The sequence below is a fragment of the Pleurodeles waltl genome, chromosome 1_1 (genome assembly GCF_031143425.1).
Source record: "Pleurodeles waltl isolate 20211129_DDA chromosome 1_1, aPleWal1.hap1.20221129, whole genome shotgun sequence".
NCBI classification, from domain to species: Eukaryota; Metazoa; Chordata; class Amphibia; order Caudata; family Salamandridae; genus Pleurodeles; species Pleurodeles waltl.
The window spans coordinates 221708735-221728345 of NC_090436.1; the positions used below are offsets into that span (position 1 = coordinate 221708735).

Here is a 19611-nt window from a genome sequence, read left to right on the forward strand (position 1 = left end):
AGGTTAGGACTTGGCTTACTGAACCTCCAGGGACACTATCAAATCTCCTCTATTCTCCGCTGAAGAAATGCTGATAAAACAGGGCTTAATTTCAACCATTAAAACTGATTCCATTCTCAAGTTTGTTCATCACTTGTCCCTCACTGAGGCACTGACACAATAGCCAAGATTACAAATTGGGCAGGAAGATATTTACAGGTGGGATCCCACTCTGCCCAATTGTAAACAGCCAAATGTTTCTGCACCATGGTTTTTCTGAATATAACAACACTGGAAATAATTTTACAGGCAAGAGAATTAAACCAGTAAAATTACAAGAAGCTGCCCAGCCTTGACCTGCACAGCCTCTGCTTAATACCTCTTTAATGGCTGGAGGAGCATAAAAAAAAACTTTCAGTCACTACTGTACACCAACAACCTCCTCACCTCTACTCCAAAGCCCCAGTTTCAATTCACTAACTTCTCAGAGAAGGTGTTAAATGGAAACAGATCTGTACCTTGAAAGGGGACACCACATGCAGATTTGTACCCAATAAGTACCGCCCACATTCCTGTGACAAATACTTTTAATCGCTAGATTTGCGTGTGGGCCTAAAAACCAGAAGCACAACAATACTGCTACACTTATCTCAAGCCACCCTGTAATTACGGCAAATGAGAGGTCATTTTACTGAATTATGTAACATTTCCAGTGGTACATTCTGAATGAGTGGATTAAAAACTTAGTTAATAGCTAAAGATCTACATCACAACTTCCACTTCCTACTAAAATTCTAGAGAAGCACATTAACACATTTCTTTCTTTCTACAAATTAATCTTTACCTAGATACACTGTTTATCGGTGTAGAGCAGAGGTCTTCAAACTGGGGGGCGGGCCCCCCTAAGGGGGCCTCAAGTGATCCAATGGGAGGGGGGCAAACGCTGGCCAAAAGAAATATTATACAGATAACATGCCTTTGTTTTAAGCAGAAGCATGTTATTGCAGATTTAAAAAGGTAACAGTACTTCACGGCAATGTTTAAATAGGTTTAGACATATTTAAACATTGCCATCTTTCTAAAATAATTGTGAAAAATTCTGAGGGGGGCCCAAAGATTTTTATTTTTCAACTGGGGGGGCGCGGCATTAAACAGTTTGAAGACAACTGGTGTAGAGTGTCCCAGCTGTTTGCAACCTTTCTGTAATTTTGCACTGCTGCCTATGTACTATTAGGTTGCATTGCTGAATCTCCAGTCACAAGGAGATCGCAGAATGACCCAACAAATAAATAATTAGGCGGGTTGTTACTTGTTATGCACTGTGATTGGTTACAAACATAATAATGGTGGCCCACAGGAACAGCAGACCACCATCCATGTGTTTGCATTCCCTAACTGGGTTTAAGAAAATGTAGGACATGTTTCTTAACGGGACCACTGCTGCTTTTCAATAATAAATACTCTGTAGACTAGTCTAAAAGAGATATTAAAATTAACTAAATGTCTCCTCTAGGTCTGTTTTATTCATGGGCCCTCTGTAAATGGGATAAAAACATTGATTAATGTACCTTTGGAACTACTATGATACCAAGATCCTCTTTTCTAGTCGACAAGTTTTGTGTCTTAACTGCCCTTAAAAAAGATCAATTGCACTTCTTCAGGGCCTTTCAATACCTAATCTACTTTGTCAGGAAAGCTATGTGAATGTTAAAATCACCTAAAATCCTAAGGGGCCTTCCCAAAGAGTTTGGTTTAACATGCGACAAAAAAGACTGCCTGTAAACAGCCCCACTGTGGGGCCCGTTTGGCATTGCGGCGCCAACCCAACAAGGAACACAGCCCAACGTTGAAGTACGCCACCACTGGTCAGTGAGAGCTCGTTGTCCTAAAAGTAATATCTTGATGACCAGCAGGGTCCAAAAATCTCAATGTAGGCTTTGAAACCATTCTTTTTGTTTTCGTAACAGAATTTCACACTTTAGTCGAGATTACAAAATAGCACAATGGACAGCATCTTGCAGAAATTTGTAAAGCTAGTAAACTGGGATTTTTTAGATCTGATTTCAAAACAATAGACCAGTGGGTTCGACAGGGGTCATCTATAAGTTCAACCTTGTTTAATGTATATTTAACTACATTGGTCTGACTTATTCTTTATTTTGGATTCCTTTTTATGACATGAGTATATCATGTAGCATGCACTATATCATCAAATTTTTTGTCACTACAATGAGTAACCATAATATTCCAGGACTGTCTGGTATAGCTGTCAACAAATGGAATAATACAACTGCTCTTTAGTTTCCTAAAAAGAAAACATGGGTCCTGCTTGAAAATAGTTCCACCAAAAAGTGGTTTGAGGACTGGCAGCCAAGCAATCTGAGGAATTTCCCCCCCCCCCAATCCCAAATTCTAGTTCAATCAGTGACAAAAAATTCAATTGATTTAGACTAACTCCATCAAAAAAGTAGCTTTCTCTTATTTTTTTTATAAGGATATAGAAGATTGCAGCTGAAAGACTTATTCTAGGCTTTGATTGTTGAGCTTGTTACTGCATTAGTGTTTGTTTTGTCTGCCTATAGATAAGAGAACATTATTGACAAACCTGTAAATAAGGCCTATTAACTGCATTCTAAATTCAAACTGCCCATGCCTACTAAGCTAAGATCCACTTTAGCCAAGTAGTTTGTCTTGAGATTTTAGACAATCAAAGGCTGGTTGCTACATCTTCTTCTTAGCAGCACAAGCCAGGACCAAGTTGACAATCTATTTGTACCTTTGAAATAGTTATGTTATTTTTAGGCAAAATCTTCAAACCAGATCACCCCCTCAATGAATACTCCGTCAGTTAGCAGCTCTGCTAATGATTCGGTACTTTACAGGCTACCTTACAGTAAAACAGTATTATACAAATCTTAACCTAACAATTCAAATAAAAAATTAACCTCCGTACTCATCGTACCTACTCACAAGTCTCAAAAAAGCATCAACGTCATAAAGAAAGAAAAAACATATCCCTTACATACAGAAATCTGCTTCTCAAGAAAACAAACACAATTAAAAAGATCGCCAATAGAAAGAGCCAATACCTAAGGAAATTATTACCCCTACTCTGCATTGCTCTATCAAAGTAGTTAATGCACTTAAGGAACCTTAGAGACACATGACTAAATGCACACAACACTTACTCTCGGGCTAGGTAAGAACATGTACTTTTTTATCCAAATAATGCCTATGCTTTTTTCCATCTTCAAAAAACGCGCAAAGGTCTCTGCGGCTTTAACAGACATGGAAAATTAATTAAAAGGTGGGTTGTACAGAAAGAGAGAAATATTAGCTCATTCCATAACCAAATCAAGTACAAATCTGAATTTTATTCAATGGAAAGAGATAAACTTACACTTTTAAATCTTTTTCATTACCACTCTCAAAGCATTCACAATTGGACTGAATTGGAATATTTTTAAACATACACTAGTGTAGGGACATGCCTCCTTTGGCATGGTTTCCCCCCCTAACGTTTTGCCTTTTGTTGATGCCAGTTATGACTGGGACCCTGCTAACCAGGCCCCAGCATCAGTGTTATTTCCATAAACTGTACCTTTGCTCCCACAATTGGCACAGCCCTGGCACACAGATAAGTCCCTTGTAAATGGTACCCCTGGTACCAAGGGCCCTGTGGCCAGGGGAGGTCTCTAAGGGCTGCAGCATGTATTATGCCACCCGGGGACCCCTCACTCAGCACATGCACACTGCCTCACAGCTTATCTGCGCTGGTGGGGAGAAAATGACTAAGTCAACATGGCACTCCCCTCAGGGTGCCATGCCCACCTCTCACTGCCTGTGGCATAGGTAAGTCACCCCTTACAGCCCTAAGGCAGGGTGCACTATACCACAGGTGAGGGCATAGTTGCATGATCACTATGCCCCTACAGTGTCTAAGCCAAACCTTAGACATTGTAAGTGCAGGGTAGCCATAAAGAGTATATAGTCTGGGAGTCTGTCAATTACGAACTCCAGTGTTCCATAATGGCTACTCTGAAATCTGGGAAGTTTGGTATCAAACTTCTCAGCACAATAAATGCACACTGATGCCAGTGTTGGATTTATTCTAAAATACACCCAGAGGGCATCTTAGAGGTGCCCCCTGAATACCAGTCCGACTCCTAGTGCTAGGCTGCCCAGTTTCTGCCAGCCTGCCACAACCAGACGAGTTTCTGGCCACATGGGGTGAGTGCCTTTGTCACTCTGTGGCCAGGAACAAAGCCTGTACAGGGTGGAGGTGCTTCTCACCTCCTACTGCAGGAACTGTAACACCTGGTGGTGATCCTCAAAAGCTCCTGCCTGTTGTTCCAGCACACCAGGACATCCCAGCTAGTGGAGATGCCTGCCCCAGAGCACACAGCCCCCACTTTTGGTGGCAAGTCCGGAGGAGATAATGAGAAAAACAAGGAGGAGTCACCTACCAGTCAGGACAACCCCTAAGGTGACCCCTGCCTTTAGAAATCCTCCATCTTGAGTTTGGGGGATTCCCCCCATAGGAATAGGGATGTGACCCCCACCCCCTCCCATCAGGGAGGAGGCACAAAGACGGTGTAGCCACCCTCAAGGACAATAGCCATTGGCTACTGCCCCCCAGACCTAAACACACCCCTAAATTTAAAATTTAGGGGCGACCCTGAACCCAGGAAATCAGATTCCTACAACCTGAAGAAAGAAGAAGGACTGCTGACCTGAAAGCCCCGCAGACACGGAGACACCAACTGACTTCGCCCCAGCCCCACCGGCCTGTCTCCAGACTCAAAGAACCTGCACAGCGACGCATCCGACGGGACCAGTGACCCCTGAGGACTCAGAGGACTGTCAAACACCTAAAGGACCAGCGGCACTGTTCAGAAACTGCAACAACTTTGCAACAAAGAAGCAACTTTTAAAGAGACTCTCTCTTCCCGCCGGAAGCGTGAGACTTCACACTCTCCACCCAACGCCCCCAGCTCGAGTCCAGGACAACCAACACCACAGAGAGGACTCCCATGGGACTCCAACGACGTGGACACCCTGAGTCGACCTCCCTGCACCCCCACATCGACGCCTGCATAGAGGATCCAGAGGCTCCCCCTGACCGCGACTGCCTGGTAACAAAGGAGTCCGACCACCTACCAGTGCAGGAGTGACCAGCCCTTCTCCTAGCCCAGTCAGTGGCTGGCCCGAGAAACCCCTCTGTGCCCTGCCTGCATCGCCTAAGTGACCCCTGGGTCCCTGCATTGCTTTCAGAAGCAAACCCGATGCCTACTTTGCCTACTGCACCCAGCCGCCCCTGTGCCGCTGAGGGTGCGTTTTGTGGGCTCGTTTGTGTCCCCCCCAGTGCTCTACAAAACCCCATTGGTCTGCTCCCCGAAGGACGCAGGTATTTACCTGTAAGCAGACTATGACCGGAGCACCCCTGGTCTTCAAAGGCGCCTATGTGTTTTGGGCCCTCCTTTGACCTCTGCACCTGACCGACCCTGTGTTGCTGGTGCTGTGGTTTTGGGGTTGCCTTGAACCCCCAACGGTGGGCTGCCTATGCCCAGTAGATGGACTGTGTAAGTGCTCTACTTACCTGAGAAACCTAACCAAACTTACCTCCGCCAGGAATAGTTGGTTTATGCAGTGTCCACTTTTAAAATAACCTATTGCCATTATAACCAAAACTGTATGTACTACTGTTTTAAATCAAAGTTCTGTACTTACCTGTGTGAAGTACCTTGCATGTTATGTACTTACCTCAAATCTTGAACCTCGCGGTTCTAAAATAAATTAAGAAAATATATTTTTCTATATAAAAACTATTGGCCTGGAGTTAAGTCTGAGTGTGTGTGTCCCTCATTTATTTCCTGTGTGTGTACAACAAATGCTTAACACTACCCTCTGATAAGCCTACTGCTCGACCGCACTACCACAAAGTAGAGCATTAGAATTATCTAATTTTGCCACTATCACCCTCTAAAGGGAACCCTTGGACTCTCTGCACACTATCTCTCACTTTGAGATTGTATATACAGAGCCAACTTCCTACAACTAGCTTTAAGGGCGTTGGCCATCGTTTTGCAATAATGTTACTATCTTCCACTGTCTTTCTGGTGGGGAAGTACTCATGGAATTTTAAATTGTTCTAATTAGTCAATTTATATTTAACTAATGTGCATTGCTATAAATTGCCTGATATCCAAATATGCCCAAAAAGCTTTGGTACATACGCATACGTTTTGCAAATGTTATAAAATAATTCCCAGTCTCCTCTGTAACATGGAAGATGAAGGGTGGCAATGAGAGGCAAATAACTTGCTTAAACAGGTCTCAATGGCATCTTAAAAGTTGGTTAGACTTCTGAATCTCGATGCTCACAGCCTTACTACCATATGTTCATAAGGCAACATAGCACACGTAACCTTCAAATTTATTTGATGAATACCAGGTAAACAGCACATTGAACTGAGTAAAAGCACACTTCTGATTAAAACACAATACTTCACAATTCAATAACCTTCACATCATGTGCTCAAATATAGACAAAACAAACAGACCAGCGAAGTTAGCTTGTTGTTCAGCTTTCTCTATTCCAACTTTGCATTATGTGGCCATATATCAAACACATTCAGTACTATGATTTGTCAACTTGGCTCCTGGCCACTCATTGCATTGCATTGCATTCCCCTATGCAACAGCCAATTGAATCAGGTCCTAGACAATTTTGTAAGCACCCACAGCTTTTATGATTTTTCCACGTCTCTTGGCTAATCCAAACAACCAATGGTTCTAAATGAGGCCACTAGTCTGGTTAGGCAGCCCAGAAATAGCCTGCAATTCCTTGAAATATTCTAGGACACAAAAGACAAAAAGGCATCTAGCACCGAGCTCTAAAATGTCTATAAGAATCAACACAGGCTTAGGAAACTGTGGCTAAAAAACAATGATAGTTCTGAAACCACATCCTCATGCACATCTTCAAATCTGAAATCATTACAACTGGAAGGCGAGGCAGGCCTAAAGAAAACTCCATCACCTTATTCTAAAGGTATGAAAGACAACATAGAATATTTTCGATCCGAGAACTTTGTCTTTCTTGAAGCTTGAGAACACCTGCCTGCTTATCCCCCAGCCAACTCAGTCCCTTAAATACTAATCCTCCGCCGCATACTTTAGGCATGGAACTCCGTTTGCAGGAAATTAAATGGATTATTCAGACCTTACTGCCAGGAAAGTCTACATTTCTATCAGCGCCTACTACAGAAACAAGACATGAGATGACACTTAAGTAATATAAAATTATTCACTATGCCCTCAGCCAGAATTAAAATTGGAGACAGTCTATATAGAAAGTTTTCCTTCTAATACAACCAATAACCAACCACTATCCACATCTATATCTATCAAAAGAACAAAAGATTATTTTATATTGCCTTCCCATTCTAAGACTTCAAGTTTTCTAGTTACCAAACTAACTCTACTTCGTAGGCAAAATGCAAGAGAAAACCACTCCAGGGATAGCATATATAACTTTGTTAAATAGCTTGAGCTTCCAGGTAACCTAAAAAAATGCAAATTCATTTCCTAAAATATTCTCAGGTCCCAGGGCATATGTTGCACCTTCCTCCCAGGTACAGTCTGGTATTAATCAAGATCTAATAAGCTATACCCTGAGACAGAACCACACGGGATTTTGTCACGTTAAGAGACTACTTTATTTATTTTTTAATTTTGTGTTGGTTTTCAGTACTACAGACAAACAAAACGAAATGTATAAGGGAGACAGGATAGTAATGTAACCAGTTTGATGTCTGTTACACCACACGTTTATTATTAGGTAGGACATTTCATACAGCTGAAATTAAACAGTGGAAAACAACAACATGAATAGGCTTACGAACACCATGGCTAAATATACGTAATTGATCAACTCAGTTACTGCATTAATATTAAAACACTAGTGTTAGAAATGGGGTTTCTGGTTGGCTGGGGTATACACCTAAGCCAGGTACAACTGACCACTCTAGTCAGGGCGAGAGGGCTACACACCCAAGATAACCCCTGCTCACCCCCTTGGTAGTCAGGCTTATCCCAGAGGCAATGTGTAAACAACACAGCACACGTTTGAAGGAAAGTACCATCTTTCCTGGCATGTTACTCCATTTTTACTTGTGTGTCAGTTTGTTTTTGCCGGTCTCACTGGGATCCTGCTAGCCAGGACCCCAGTGCTCATAGTTTGTGGCCTGAATGTGTTCCGTGTGGTGCCTGTGTCACTGAGGCTCTGCCAACCAGAACCCCAGTGCTTATGCTCTCTCGGTCTTTAAAATTCTCACTGCAGGCTAGTGACCATTTTCACCAATTCTGATTGGAACACTGGAACACCCTTATAATTCCCTAGTATATGGTACCTAGGTACCCAGGGTATTGGGGCTCCAGGAGATCCCTATCGGCTGCAGCATTTCTTTTGCCACCCATAGGGAGCTCAGACATTTCTTACACAGGACTGCCACTGCAGCCTGAGTGAAATAACGTCCACGTTATTTCACAGCCATTTTTACACTGCACTTAAGTAACTTATAAGTCACCTATATGTCTAACCCTCACTTAGTGAAGGTTCGGTGCAAAGTTACTAAGTGGGAGGGCACCCTAACACTAGCCAAGGTGCCCCTACATTGTTCAGGGCAATGTTCCCAGACTTTGTGAGTGCGGGGACACCATTACACGCATGCACTACATATAGGTCAATACCTATATGTAGCTTCACAATGGTAACTCCGAATATGGCCATGTAGCATGTCTAAGATCATGGAATTGTCCCCCCATGCCAAATTTGGTAGTGGGGTGCCAATCCCATGCATCCCCGGGGCTCCAGCATGGACCCCGGGTACTGCCAAACTAGCTCTCTGGGGTTTTCACTGCAGCTACTGCTGCTGCCAACCCACAGACAGGCTTCTGCCCTCCTGGGGTCTGGGCAGCCCAGTCCCAGGAAGGCAGAACAAAGGATTTCCTCTGAGAGAGGGTGTTACACCCTCTCCCTTTGGAAATAGGTTTTAAAGGTTGGGGAGGAGTAGCCTCCCCCAGCCTCTGGAAATGCTTGCATAAGCCAGTCTACACTGGTTCAGGGATCCCCCAGCCCCTGCTCTGGTGCGAAACTGGACAAAGGAAAGGGGAGTGACCACTCCCCTGTCCATCAACACCCCAGGGCTGGTGCCCAGAGCTCCCTCCAGTGTGTCCCAGACCTCTGCCATCTTAAATTCAGAGGTGTGAGGGCACAGTGGAGGCCTCTGAGTGGCCAGTGGCAGCAGGTGACGTCAGAGACTCCTCCTGATAGGTGCTTACCTGGTTAGGTGGCCAATCCTCCTCTGAGGGTTATTTAGGGTCTTTCCTGTGGGTTTCTCGCCAGATAACGAATGCTAGAGCTCACCAGAGTTTCTCTGCATCTCCCTCTTCGACGTCTGCCAAGGATCGACCGCTGACTGCTCCAGGAGACCTGCAAAACAGCAACAAAGTAGCAAGACGACTACCAGCAATATTGTAACGCCTAATCCTGCCAGCTTTCTCGACTGTTGCCTGGTGGTGCATGCACTGTGGGCTGTCTGCCTTCACCCTGCACTGGAAGCCAAGAAGAAATCTCCGGTGGGTCGACGGAATCTTCCCCCTGCTAACGCAGGCACCAAACTTCTGCTTCACCGGTCACCTGGGTCCCCTCTCATCTTGACGAGCGTGCTCCCTGGAACACAGGAGCTGGATCCAAGTGCCCCAACAGTCCAGTGGTCCTTCTGTCCAAATTTGGTGGAGGTCCCCACGCCAGACTGTAATCCTGTGTACTGTGTGATCTGCAGCTGCTAGGGCTTCAGTGCACTTTTGCAAGGAATCCTTTGTGCACAGCATAACCAGGTCCCCAGCACTCTATCCTGCATTGCTCAACTCGCTGAGTTGACCACCGACTTCGTGGGACCCTCCTTTGTAGTGTTGCGACGACCGGCGTGCTCAGATTTCTTGAACGCCTGTTCAAGTGCTTCTGCGGGTGCTGCCTGCTTCTGCGGGGGCTCTGTGCTGCTAAGCGCCCCCTCTGTCTCCTCCTCCAAGTGGCGACCTCCTGGTCCTTCCTGGGCCCAGCCAGCAAACATTTTCTTCAACCGCGACCTGTGCAGCTAGCAAGGCTTTCTGCGAGGAAACAACTCTGCATCCTCCAGCACGCCGTGAGACATATTCTGACCAAAGGAGAAGTTCCTGGCATCTTCCGTTCTTCCACCCAGAGGCAGCCCTTTTGCACCTTCATCCGGGGTTTAGTGGGCTCCTGCCCCCCCCCCTCTCCCCCCAACACTTTCGTGACTCTTGGACTTGGTCCCCTTCCTTTACAGGTCCAGGAATCCGTCTTCAGTGCTTTGCAGTCAGTTGTTGTCTTTGCAGAATCTCCTATCACGACTTTAATGTGTTTCTGGGGAAGTAGGGTAACTTTACTCCTACTTTTCAGGGTCTTGGGTTGGAGTATCTTGGACACCCTTAGTGTTTTCTTACACTCCCAGCGACCCTCTACACACTACACTAGGCCTGGGGTCCCTAAGTGGTTCGCATTCCACTTTCTTAGTATATGATTTGTGTTGCCCCTAGGCCTATTGCATCCTATGGTATACTGCAGTGTTTGCACTACTTTTCTAACTGTTTACTTAACTGATTTTGGTTTGTGTGTATATTTTGTGTAATTTACTTACCTCCTAAGGGAGTATATCCTCTGAGATATTTCTGACACATTGTCACTAAAATAAAGTACCTTTATTTTTAGTAACTCTGAGTATTGTGATTCTTATGATATAGTGCTATATGATATAAGTGGTATAGTAGGAGCTTTGCATGTCTCCTAGTTCAGCCTAAGCTGCTCTGCTATAGCTACCTCTATTAGCCTAAGCTGCTAGATCACTACTAATCTACTAATAAGGGATAACTGGACCTGGCACAAGGTGTAAGTACCATCAGGTACCCACTATAAGCCAGGCCAGCCTCCTACAACGTTACACAATAAACACACCAGAAAGGAAACACAACAAGGTACATGAAAATAAACTGCAATGCATTAAACATCATTATACCAAACTTGACAAAAATCAGTAATACCCTGCTACCCAAGCAGTTGTCAGAACGTCACACAGGTTACTAGTACTCTGCAAAAATAAGCAGTAGTCAGGTAAACAAGTAGGTTACTGGTATCCTGCAACACAGGCAGTAGTCAGGTCATCATTATCACCAATAATGCACAAGTCAGAATAAACATTCTCAGGAATGCCAACACATCATCATGAACAAAAAAAGGGAACATTTCCACCTAGCACGTCATAGGAACATCGTTACCACCTATGTTATATAATAATGTTATATTGGAAATATGTCTGGAAGACCTAGTGCAACGCCTGAGATGTGCTTATTGTCCTGGTAATTCAAGACACAATGACATAATTGGTTATCAGGGTAGGAAGTCTGCAGGTCGGAAAATGAACACACAAGTCAGAGATTCCGCACCTTTTATGCGATCCCTGAAATGGTTCTCACTATCCTATCAGTGATGCTCATAAATCATCCCCTAAATAAGAGCCTGTACGTCCATGGTGGCCGCAGGAGCCCCTGCATGCCCACTACAGTGATTACGGTACTCCAATAACTGTCAAGGGAATCCCTTTTTCAGTCCAACCTCACTTCGGAACTTCTCTGTTGACAGGGAGATCTCTCATGGTCTCCCCACATATGTCCAAAGACAAGCCAATCGCCCGCTTCCGAGAAGGGCGGCGGCTGGTCACTGTGGGCCTACCTTCATGCTGCACTAACACCAATATGTCCTGCAACTCTCCAGGGCCTCCCAGACTGCGGCCGGACCCCTCACGAGGTGACATTTGCACCAGCATAGATGGCAGGTCCCTCCTTGCTGCCCGGCGACACAGTCCTGGGACCACTCCTGCTCCCTCGTGCAGCACAGCTGCACCCGACAGGGTGCGCAAGCCCAGCATGGCATCTACTGCCTCAGGCTGCGGCAGTGATTGTCCGGCACAACGGAGGGCCCGCTTGTGCAACAGGGGAGTGCTTCACTCGAGCTCACAGAGAGGCTGCCGGCGGGCTCCTCTCTGTTCTACCTGCAACAGGGGGAGGGCACAGGGGGACACAAAGGTGCTTACCTGTACCTGAGGTAGCAAAAAATAGAGGCTGTACACGCGCCGAGGTCATAAAGCGCTCTTCACAAGCTGAAAATAGTCCAATCAGGAGCACTCTAATTACGCTCTCCTCTGCACCAAGGCTGGGAATGAAGCACTCCTCATGCGTTATCCCTGTAGAAACCAGAAGCAAAACCAGCACCCTTCACTTCGTGGGCTTTCTGGGGGAACACTGGGGCACAAATGGTCAGGCAGGCCACAGACAGAAGAGGCCAGCACTCTCAGGCAGGTGGGGGTGGTTTCCCCTGACAGTCCAGCAGTGCTCAGGGGAACCAAAGTCAGGGAGCAGCTCGCAGGCAGGGCAACAGGCAGAAAAGCAATCCAGATGAGTCCTTTGTACCACCCAGCAGACACCAGGCAGCAGGGCAACAAACAGAAGAGCAGTCCAGATGAGTCCTTTGCTGCCGTCCAGCAGTCCTCCTGATAGATGTTCAGTCCCAGATCCAAAAGTGCACAAAAAATGAAGGGGACAGCCCCCTGTACTTAAGCTCATTTTGCACAGCCTCCACAAAAGTGGGAGAAGAGGTTCCAACCAGCACTAACCAGTTCAAGGAATGTCTCCTCTCTCCTCCAGCACTGGCTCCAGACATCAGTGGGGGGGTTAAGAAGCCCTTTGTGTGAGGCCAGGGCACAGCCTTTACAAATGCAGTTGTGCCCATGCCTCTCCTTTTCTCAGCCCAGGAAGACCATTCGGTATGGAGATGCACTCTTGTGACACCTCCAGCCCCCCTTGTGTAGCTTGTCTGAATAGTATGCGCAAAGTCCAACTGTCACTGTGCCCCAGACATGGATTGGAGGCAAGATGCAATACACCAGGGTCATAAGCACAGAGAAATGCTCACTTTCTAATAGTGGCATTTATCTAATGGTAATAAAAATCCACCTAAACCATTAAGCATCATTTCTCACTACCATTACAACCATACCAAACATGCCAACCCTACCCGTCTTAGATTAGATAATACCACTTATGTTAGGGTATTTCCAATGCAATCCTATGAGAGAGGCAGCACTCACAGTAGTTAGAAAGTGGATAGGCTGTTTGTCACTACCAAGACATGTAGTACATAAAGACATATGTCCTACCTTTCACCTACACAGCACCCTACCCACTGGGCTAGCTAGGGCCTTGTGCACATAAATAATGTAATTCGAAGTCTGGAGCTGCGAGTCCTGCAACTTTATATTGTAGGGTCATTTTCTAACTTTACCCTGGACAGTTTTCCAGTCCATGCAAGCCTGACCATGAGTATTTTTACCACCTTAAAGAAGGTTTTAATGAGGGGAAGAGGGACATAGCTTACAACTAACCATAATCTTCTTCAAGGTGTAAGGACCTGTGAGTTAAAGGGAATTCTAACACACCACACTTTACTTCTGAAGTCAAAACTGTCTTGCCAGAATTTTCTCTACACAGTGCATCTTTATCTCGGGGCAGCCAGGCACCAGTGGACGGCTGGAAGGGGGTGGAAGAACAAAAGATTATGGGTTAAACTCAAAAGGAGACTATATTTCAAAAATTAAATAACAATGAGTGACAAGTTATCTCTAGGATTTCTGATGTGTAAAGGAATACAGTAAGCATATGATGGTAACAGCAGATTTTGAAATCTGAAAACAACGCCTGTTTCAGAGTGCAGTTGCCTAAGCACAGAGGTGAGGTGCACTAGCATGACAGGTAAACACTATAGGTGAAAGGGGGCAGCCCTATCTGGTGCCCTTTGTGATGCTCGATAGAAGGCTATTTTTAAAAAGGAGTTTCGCCCAACTCAGAAAACCACTTGAAAAGCCCATCCTTTTCAAGGTGGAGACCAGAAAGGACCACTCAAGTAAATCAAATGCCTTCGCAGAATCCAGGAACACTGCCACAAGACTAACCGCAGGTTCAGCTAATCTAAATTTGAGACTAAAGTTGTAAATTGTGCTAGGTGGACTTTCCGAGACTGGTCCATTATCAGGAAGTAGCTGCATCAATCTGTTTACCAGTACCTTGGTGAAGATCATATTGCCGATTTTTTTTAAGTAACAATGGCCTAAAAGACCCCCATTGGTCTGGAGGTTTCCCTTGTTTGTATAAAGAAATAAACAGTGCCTCCTGGATAGAAGGCGGGAGGAACCCCCAGTGACAGCCTCCTAAAACATTCCTAATCCGCATGGTGCAATGATTTTTGAGTATTCTTTGTAAAACTCACGATGGACACCATCATTACTTGTGGCTTTGCTGCTGGTCTTGCTAACATGAACAGTTTTTATTACTTCTACCCTCTATCTCTATTTGAGACCTTGGTTAAAATCTTAATTGTCTCATGTCCACCTATTTTGTACTGGTCTAGGTAACCTTGTTAGGTGTCCACGAGTGATGGGTAAAGCTGGTTAATTTCCTACTTGGGTACTCCCCCTCCTCAAACAAGGAGGCAGTTGCATTTTCTTACCCGAAACGTGCACTCTCTCTCTCCACAGTGGCATTAGATGTATTGAACTTCTCTTCGATATATGCTGGTAATGCCAGAGTTCATAATTTTTTTTTGGTGAAAATGGGTATCAAGCGGTAGCCTATTAAGTTGCTCTCAGCAGCATGGCATTTGAAAACCATCTAAGAGATACATAACTCCCTAATGGTAGCCTTCAACCTTTTCCAGAGTATCCCAACAACCTTCACCGTTCCCATATTTATGGTAAACTACTCTTCAATTGTGTCCTTAATTTCATCCTTAAAGGCAGATCAAGCAGGGCTCCAGCTCAAGTTTTGTGTTATACACCAGTGAGTCTCACAGCAAGCAATACAATGACAACATAAGAAAATGTATGAGTGTGGTAATATTGGTTACCCAAGTGTTTACATGATTAGCGGTGATTCAGTAGAGCAGACTGAGAATTGTGTACAGTGGGGATGTATCCTCTTGTACATCTGTGTGTCTTGTCAAATATCAACTAGACTGTAGGTGTTGAGAATGACTCTCAAGGCTTAAAATGCAGCAGTGTGACAATGATTATGATTGTATGAACAGTCTGGGTCATAGCCCAGTGTGATGCCAAAGACTTCCATAACCTCCCCTGTCCCCCACCCCCAGATAGTATTGTGATTTGACACAGGCATTTATTCTAAACCTCTAGAATAAAGCTTGGGTCATTAATATTAGGACAACATACATTCACAAAGGTGATGTTTCTACAACTAAAGATGCCTTGGAAAATGTCGAATCTAACTTGGCTACCATAAATGGCACAAATGGGTCTAAAGTGCAGCCATCTTCTGAACCGAACTGCAGTCCCATTTGCATTAAAAAAAAAAAAATTTAAAAGAGTGTGAAGATGTGAGCCTGTGAATGCACAATTCCGTAGCAAATTCATGTTCAGGAATATTAGTCAAGTGGGTCTCCTGGACGAGAGCCACATCCACCCCATGCCAGGACAGTTACTCCAGTATCCACCTTGAGATGTGCAGGTAACCCTTGGACACTCCATGATATAAATATGTAAGCCTTACTATGTAATATGAGTGTTAATAACTGATGTTGGTGATGCCTGGGGACAGAGATAGGCATTGTAACCCAACCTGTTGAAAGTGACCAAAGTACGTGGGTGTCTGAGGCACAATTAATGGGCCTCCTCTCTGACTATTTTGGCCAGGACTTGACGGGACTTCATGCAAAACCACAAGCCCCAAACGCAATGGTAGCTGTAATGTTCAGTTCCAATGAGGCTCTCCTCAATGTAAAGAGATTTCTGTGGAATACTGGTTTAAGCTCCCTACCATTACAGTTGTTGCAATTACAAATATTCTGAACAGTGATTTGATCTCAAATCCATTTTTTTTTTTAAAGTCGTTCCTTTAGTCACCACATGTAGGATCCAAATTTTGATATGACATTCAAGAGACCAGGATCTTAATTTACCAGCTCATAATAACCAATTTTCAAATATATGATTTGATTATGGATTAGAATTTAGCGCTATACCACGTCATTTACTTAGTTGTACATTTTTAAATGTAATGTTGAGGACAATTTAGTCTTCCATCTGGGACCTGGCATCCATTGCCTGGCCATTAAGAAGTTCTTTAGGTTCATTGGGATTATTCTAGGGCTGATCATATGGACATGCACAAATGCCTGGGGACTGCAAAAGACACTATGCTGGCAAACTATAAAACAATCCACTGGCATCGAATACTGTTAACCTTGATTGTAATGGAGAGGCTTCTGAAGGACCTGCTGGATAAATAGAGATTTTGAAGTAGTAAGAACCTATTTTTATCCTACTTGTAATCGGGTGTCCCAACTCTTTACTGTCCAATTAGACAGTAAGCAGTGAATCTTTTTACTTACTGGCAGCCTAATAAACGTGTACAATGCTTGATCTCACAATTGGTAGAGAGACAGTATCCATACTATATACCCACAGCTGTCTTATACATGTTGACTCCCCACAATTCACAATGCTGTCCGACACAGTTTTAGTCCTCATCGCAAACAGAGAGGGAAGAGTGGGGGAAAGGAATTTTGCAATATTCAAATTAGTAATTTAAGTGTCACATAAATACTATGAACAGCCCACTGAGTTTAATACTTTAACTGTTTGCAATCTACAATGTCTACACTCATGACTGTTTAAAAAAAAAAAGAAAAAGACAAGGACGTTATAGTACTTCCAAAATAATACCACACCTATATTTTGTGTCATACAAACTTGCTATTTGTATACCCCTGTTGCCCTTTTCGGAGCCCAAAGCACTTTGTGTGGTCGAAATGTATTTGCACACAACCCCAGATTATTGGCAAGGTAATAGGTCAGTAAGTACCACATGATACATCATCCTATCAGTGTCTTTTTCAATGCTCTGTTTGAGCATAATCACATCTGCATGTACTATACTTACCCATCTTCATAGTTCCACATGAAGATGTCACTGTCTATAGTCAGCCAGGCTCTGCTGATTTCAGGGAACACTCCCATCATACAGTTACATTGCATATCTAAATTACAGCTGATGTAAGGGTCATGGAGCTTCTAAATATCATCACCATTCAGTAATGAGAACACAAAAAACAACACAAATAGATTTCATGTTTCGAAAACATTTTAGAATACAGATGTGCTGCAAAAAAAGTTGCAAGTCACCTGGCAATGGAGGACATTTGACTTTCCAAATTTTAAACAGATTTTCAGGAGGCAAGGAAGATTTATAAAGTGTTCTACAGTTAACTGGCCTGCTTTTGGAAGGCAAAAGCAACATTATGCAATGTGAAATGTAGAAGAGTGCATATTCAAGTTTAACACATAATGGATGATGGTTTGCCAAATACATTTCGAGGGTTGGAAATCTAAAAAAGCAAATTACCATGTACGATTTGTGTGTGGGTTTACTACTACCCAACACTTATTATAATAAAGTATAAAGCAATAAGCATGAGAAACAATGTGTCCCGCCACTAGAGAGCAACAAAATATGGAGGAAGCACAGTCTCAGAGGCAGAAGAAGCCAGTTTCACAAAGAATCATAAACAAACTTGTGGACAGTTTGCAAGATGACAATGTATATTTTCTTGCACTTAAGGATACGTCCAAACTGCTCAACCAGTTCCGGGGGTAGAGGGACCCTGCGAATGGAACTGATTTCTGGGAGGTTAGGGATTGTCAGTAAACCTGGTCCTTGCAAAGGATAATCCATATCTGATAATCCAGAAACGGTGGGACAATCTAAAAGGAAGAAAAAAGACATGAATCATTAAGCATGACAAGGAAAGACTGCCAAAAGTTGGAATTTAGTATTTGAAACAGTCAGCTTCCTCACCATAGCTTCTAAAACCTGGCCATTTAATCACAATTGTCATGAGTACTTGAGAAAGGTTAAAGGCTACCCAAAAATATGAAACAAAGAATGTTCACCATTTAAACAGCAACACTATTGATAAAAAACAGACAGTTGACAAAAACAGTGACGCTGTTAAAAAAAAATACGGTCCTGCTTATGAGTAGTTACTCGTGATCCTCCTCGCCATTACAGTTAGAGAAAAAAGTGTGTTGTGTTTGTGTGAGGAGAGTTCCAGTGTTTCTTTCTCACTCACTCACTCACTCTGGGAAGTCATAGGTCTGAACTGTAGAATGGTAGACTTTCATCCTTCGGAGGTACATAAAATGAGTACTAGTTGAGTTAAGGAATAATATCTACTTGTTCAACAGATGACGAACTCAGTGATGCTTAAGTGCAGAAGACGAAAATACAAAAAATGAGGAACTCGCACTGTTCACCGCGCAAAGATAGATATGACTTTAGTATAAAAAAAGAATAAATCAGGCTGTCAACTCACTCGCATTTGGAGTATATCGCCCGCTTTTTTCAAGTTGCTCCCACATTCACTGTAGGAAAGTGTCTCTTGACATGGGCCCCTGCCACTTTTTTGTCTGGTTTCTGGTGTAACGTCAACTGCTAAACAGGTCTCCAATACCAGACCTCTTTCCCTAAAACTGTACAGCCGTTTTCCCCAATTAGCAAACCTTGAGTTGCCACTGTAAGTCTCTAGTAAATGGTACCCCTGGTACCTAGGGCATGGGGTACTAAAGGAAGTCCCCTGAGGGCTGCAGCACAGATTGTGCTATCCTCAGGGACCCTCTCATCTAAGTGCACCCAGAACTACCTTTGCAGACTGCATGTCTTGGTGCAGACCTAAAATGAAACAATTACATGGCACACATCTTGTGTGCCCTGTCCCCTTACATTGCATGCAATATATATAAGTCACCCCTCTGGAAGGCCTTCCACATCTGAAGGCAGGGTGCATTATATTACATGTGAGGGCATACCTGCATGAGCAGATATGCCCCTGCTATGTCGATTCTCAGACACAGTAAGTGAACAATGAACCCATTTTAAGTACATGTGATGGACAACGGCCATTACGAGTTCCCCAGTTACATGATGGCTTCACTGAAGATAGAGATGTTTGATGTCAAACATCTCGTATTAATAAACCCTCATTGAATCCAGTGATGGATTTATTAATATATGCATGCAGAGGGCACCTTCGAGGTGCCCCCTGCACAGCCTACCAACTCCTAGGGTGGGCACTGACTGGTCAAAACCAGTACAGCCACCGTAGACAAACTTCTGGCCCCCTGAGGTGAGAGCCAGTGCTCACGAGGGCTCAGAACAAAGGCCTGCTCTGGGCAGAGGTGTGACCTCTCCCAGGCAGGATGGATGTTACAGTGCTGGGAGGTTCAAAGGCCTTGCCACCTTTGACATGGAACCCAAGCCTCTCCAAATGGTGGAGCAGGTCGACCTCCAGTTCCAGACCCCACTTTGGGCAGCAGGACTTGCAGGACAATTAAGTAAATTAGTAGGAGTGCCCATTTCATGCCAGTCCTACCCCTAAGGTGAACAAGCTGAAGTAGGCACTACTTTTTAAATTCCTCCATCTTGCATGGA

General features: G+C 44.1%; 1 protein-coding gene across 2 annotated transcripts in view; it reads right to left on the reverse strand.

Annotated features, from left to right (window-relative positions):
- NUP155 (nucleoporin 155) overlaps positions 1-19611 on the reverse strand; it is a 546729-nt gene that overhangs the window by 482763 nt on the left and 44355 nt on the right. For both annotated transcript variants that reach the window (XM_069221247.1, XM_069221245.1), the window contains exons 2-3: positions 17748-17885; positions 17065-17161 (exon numbers count right to left, since the gene is read on the reverse strand). In XM_069221247.1, coding sequence (XP_069077348.1) covers positions 17065-17161; positions 17748-17885 — 235 coding nt within the window. The remainder of the gene's footprint in view (positions 1-17064; positions 17162-17747; positions 17886-19611) is intronic.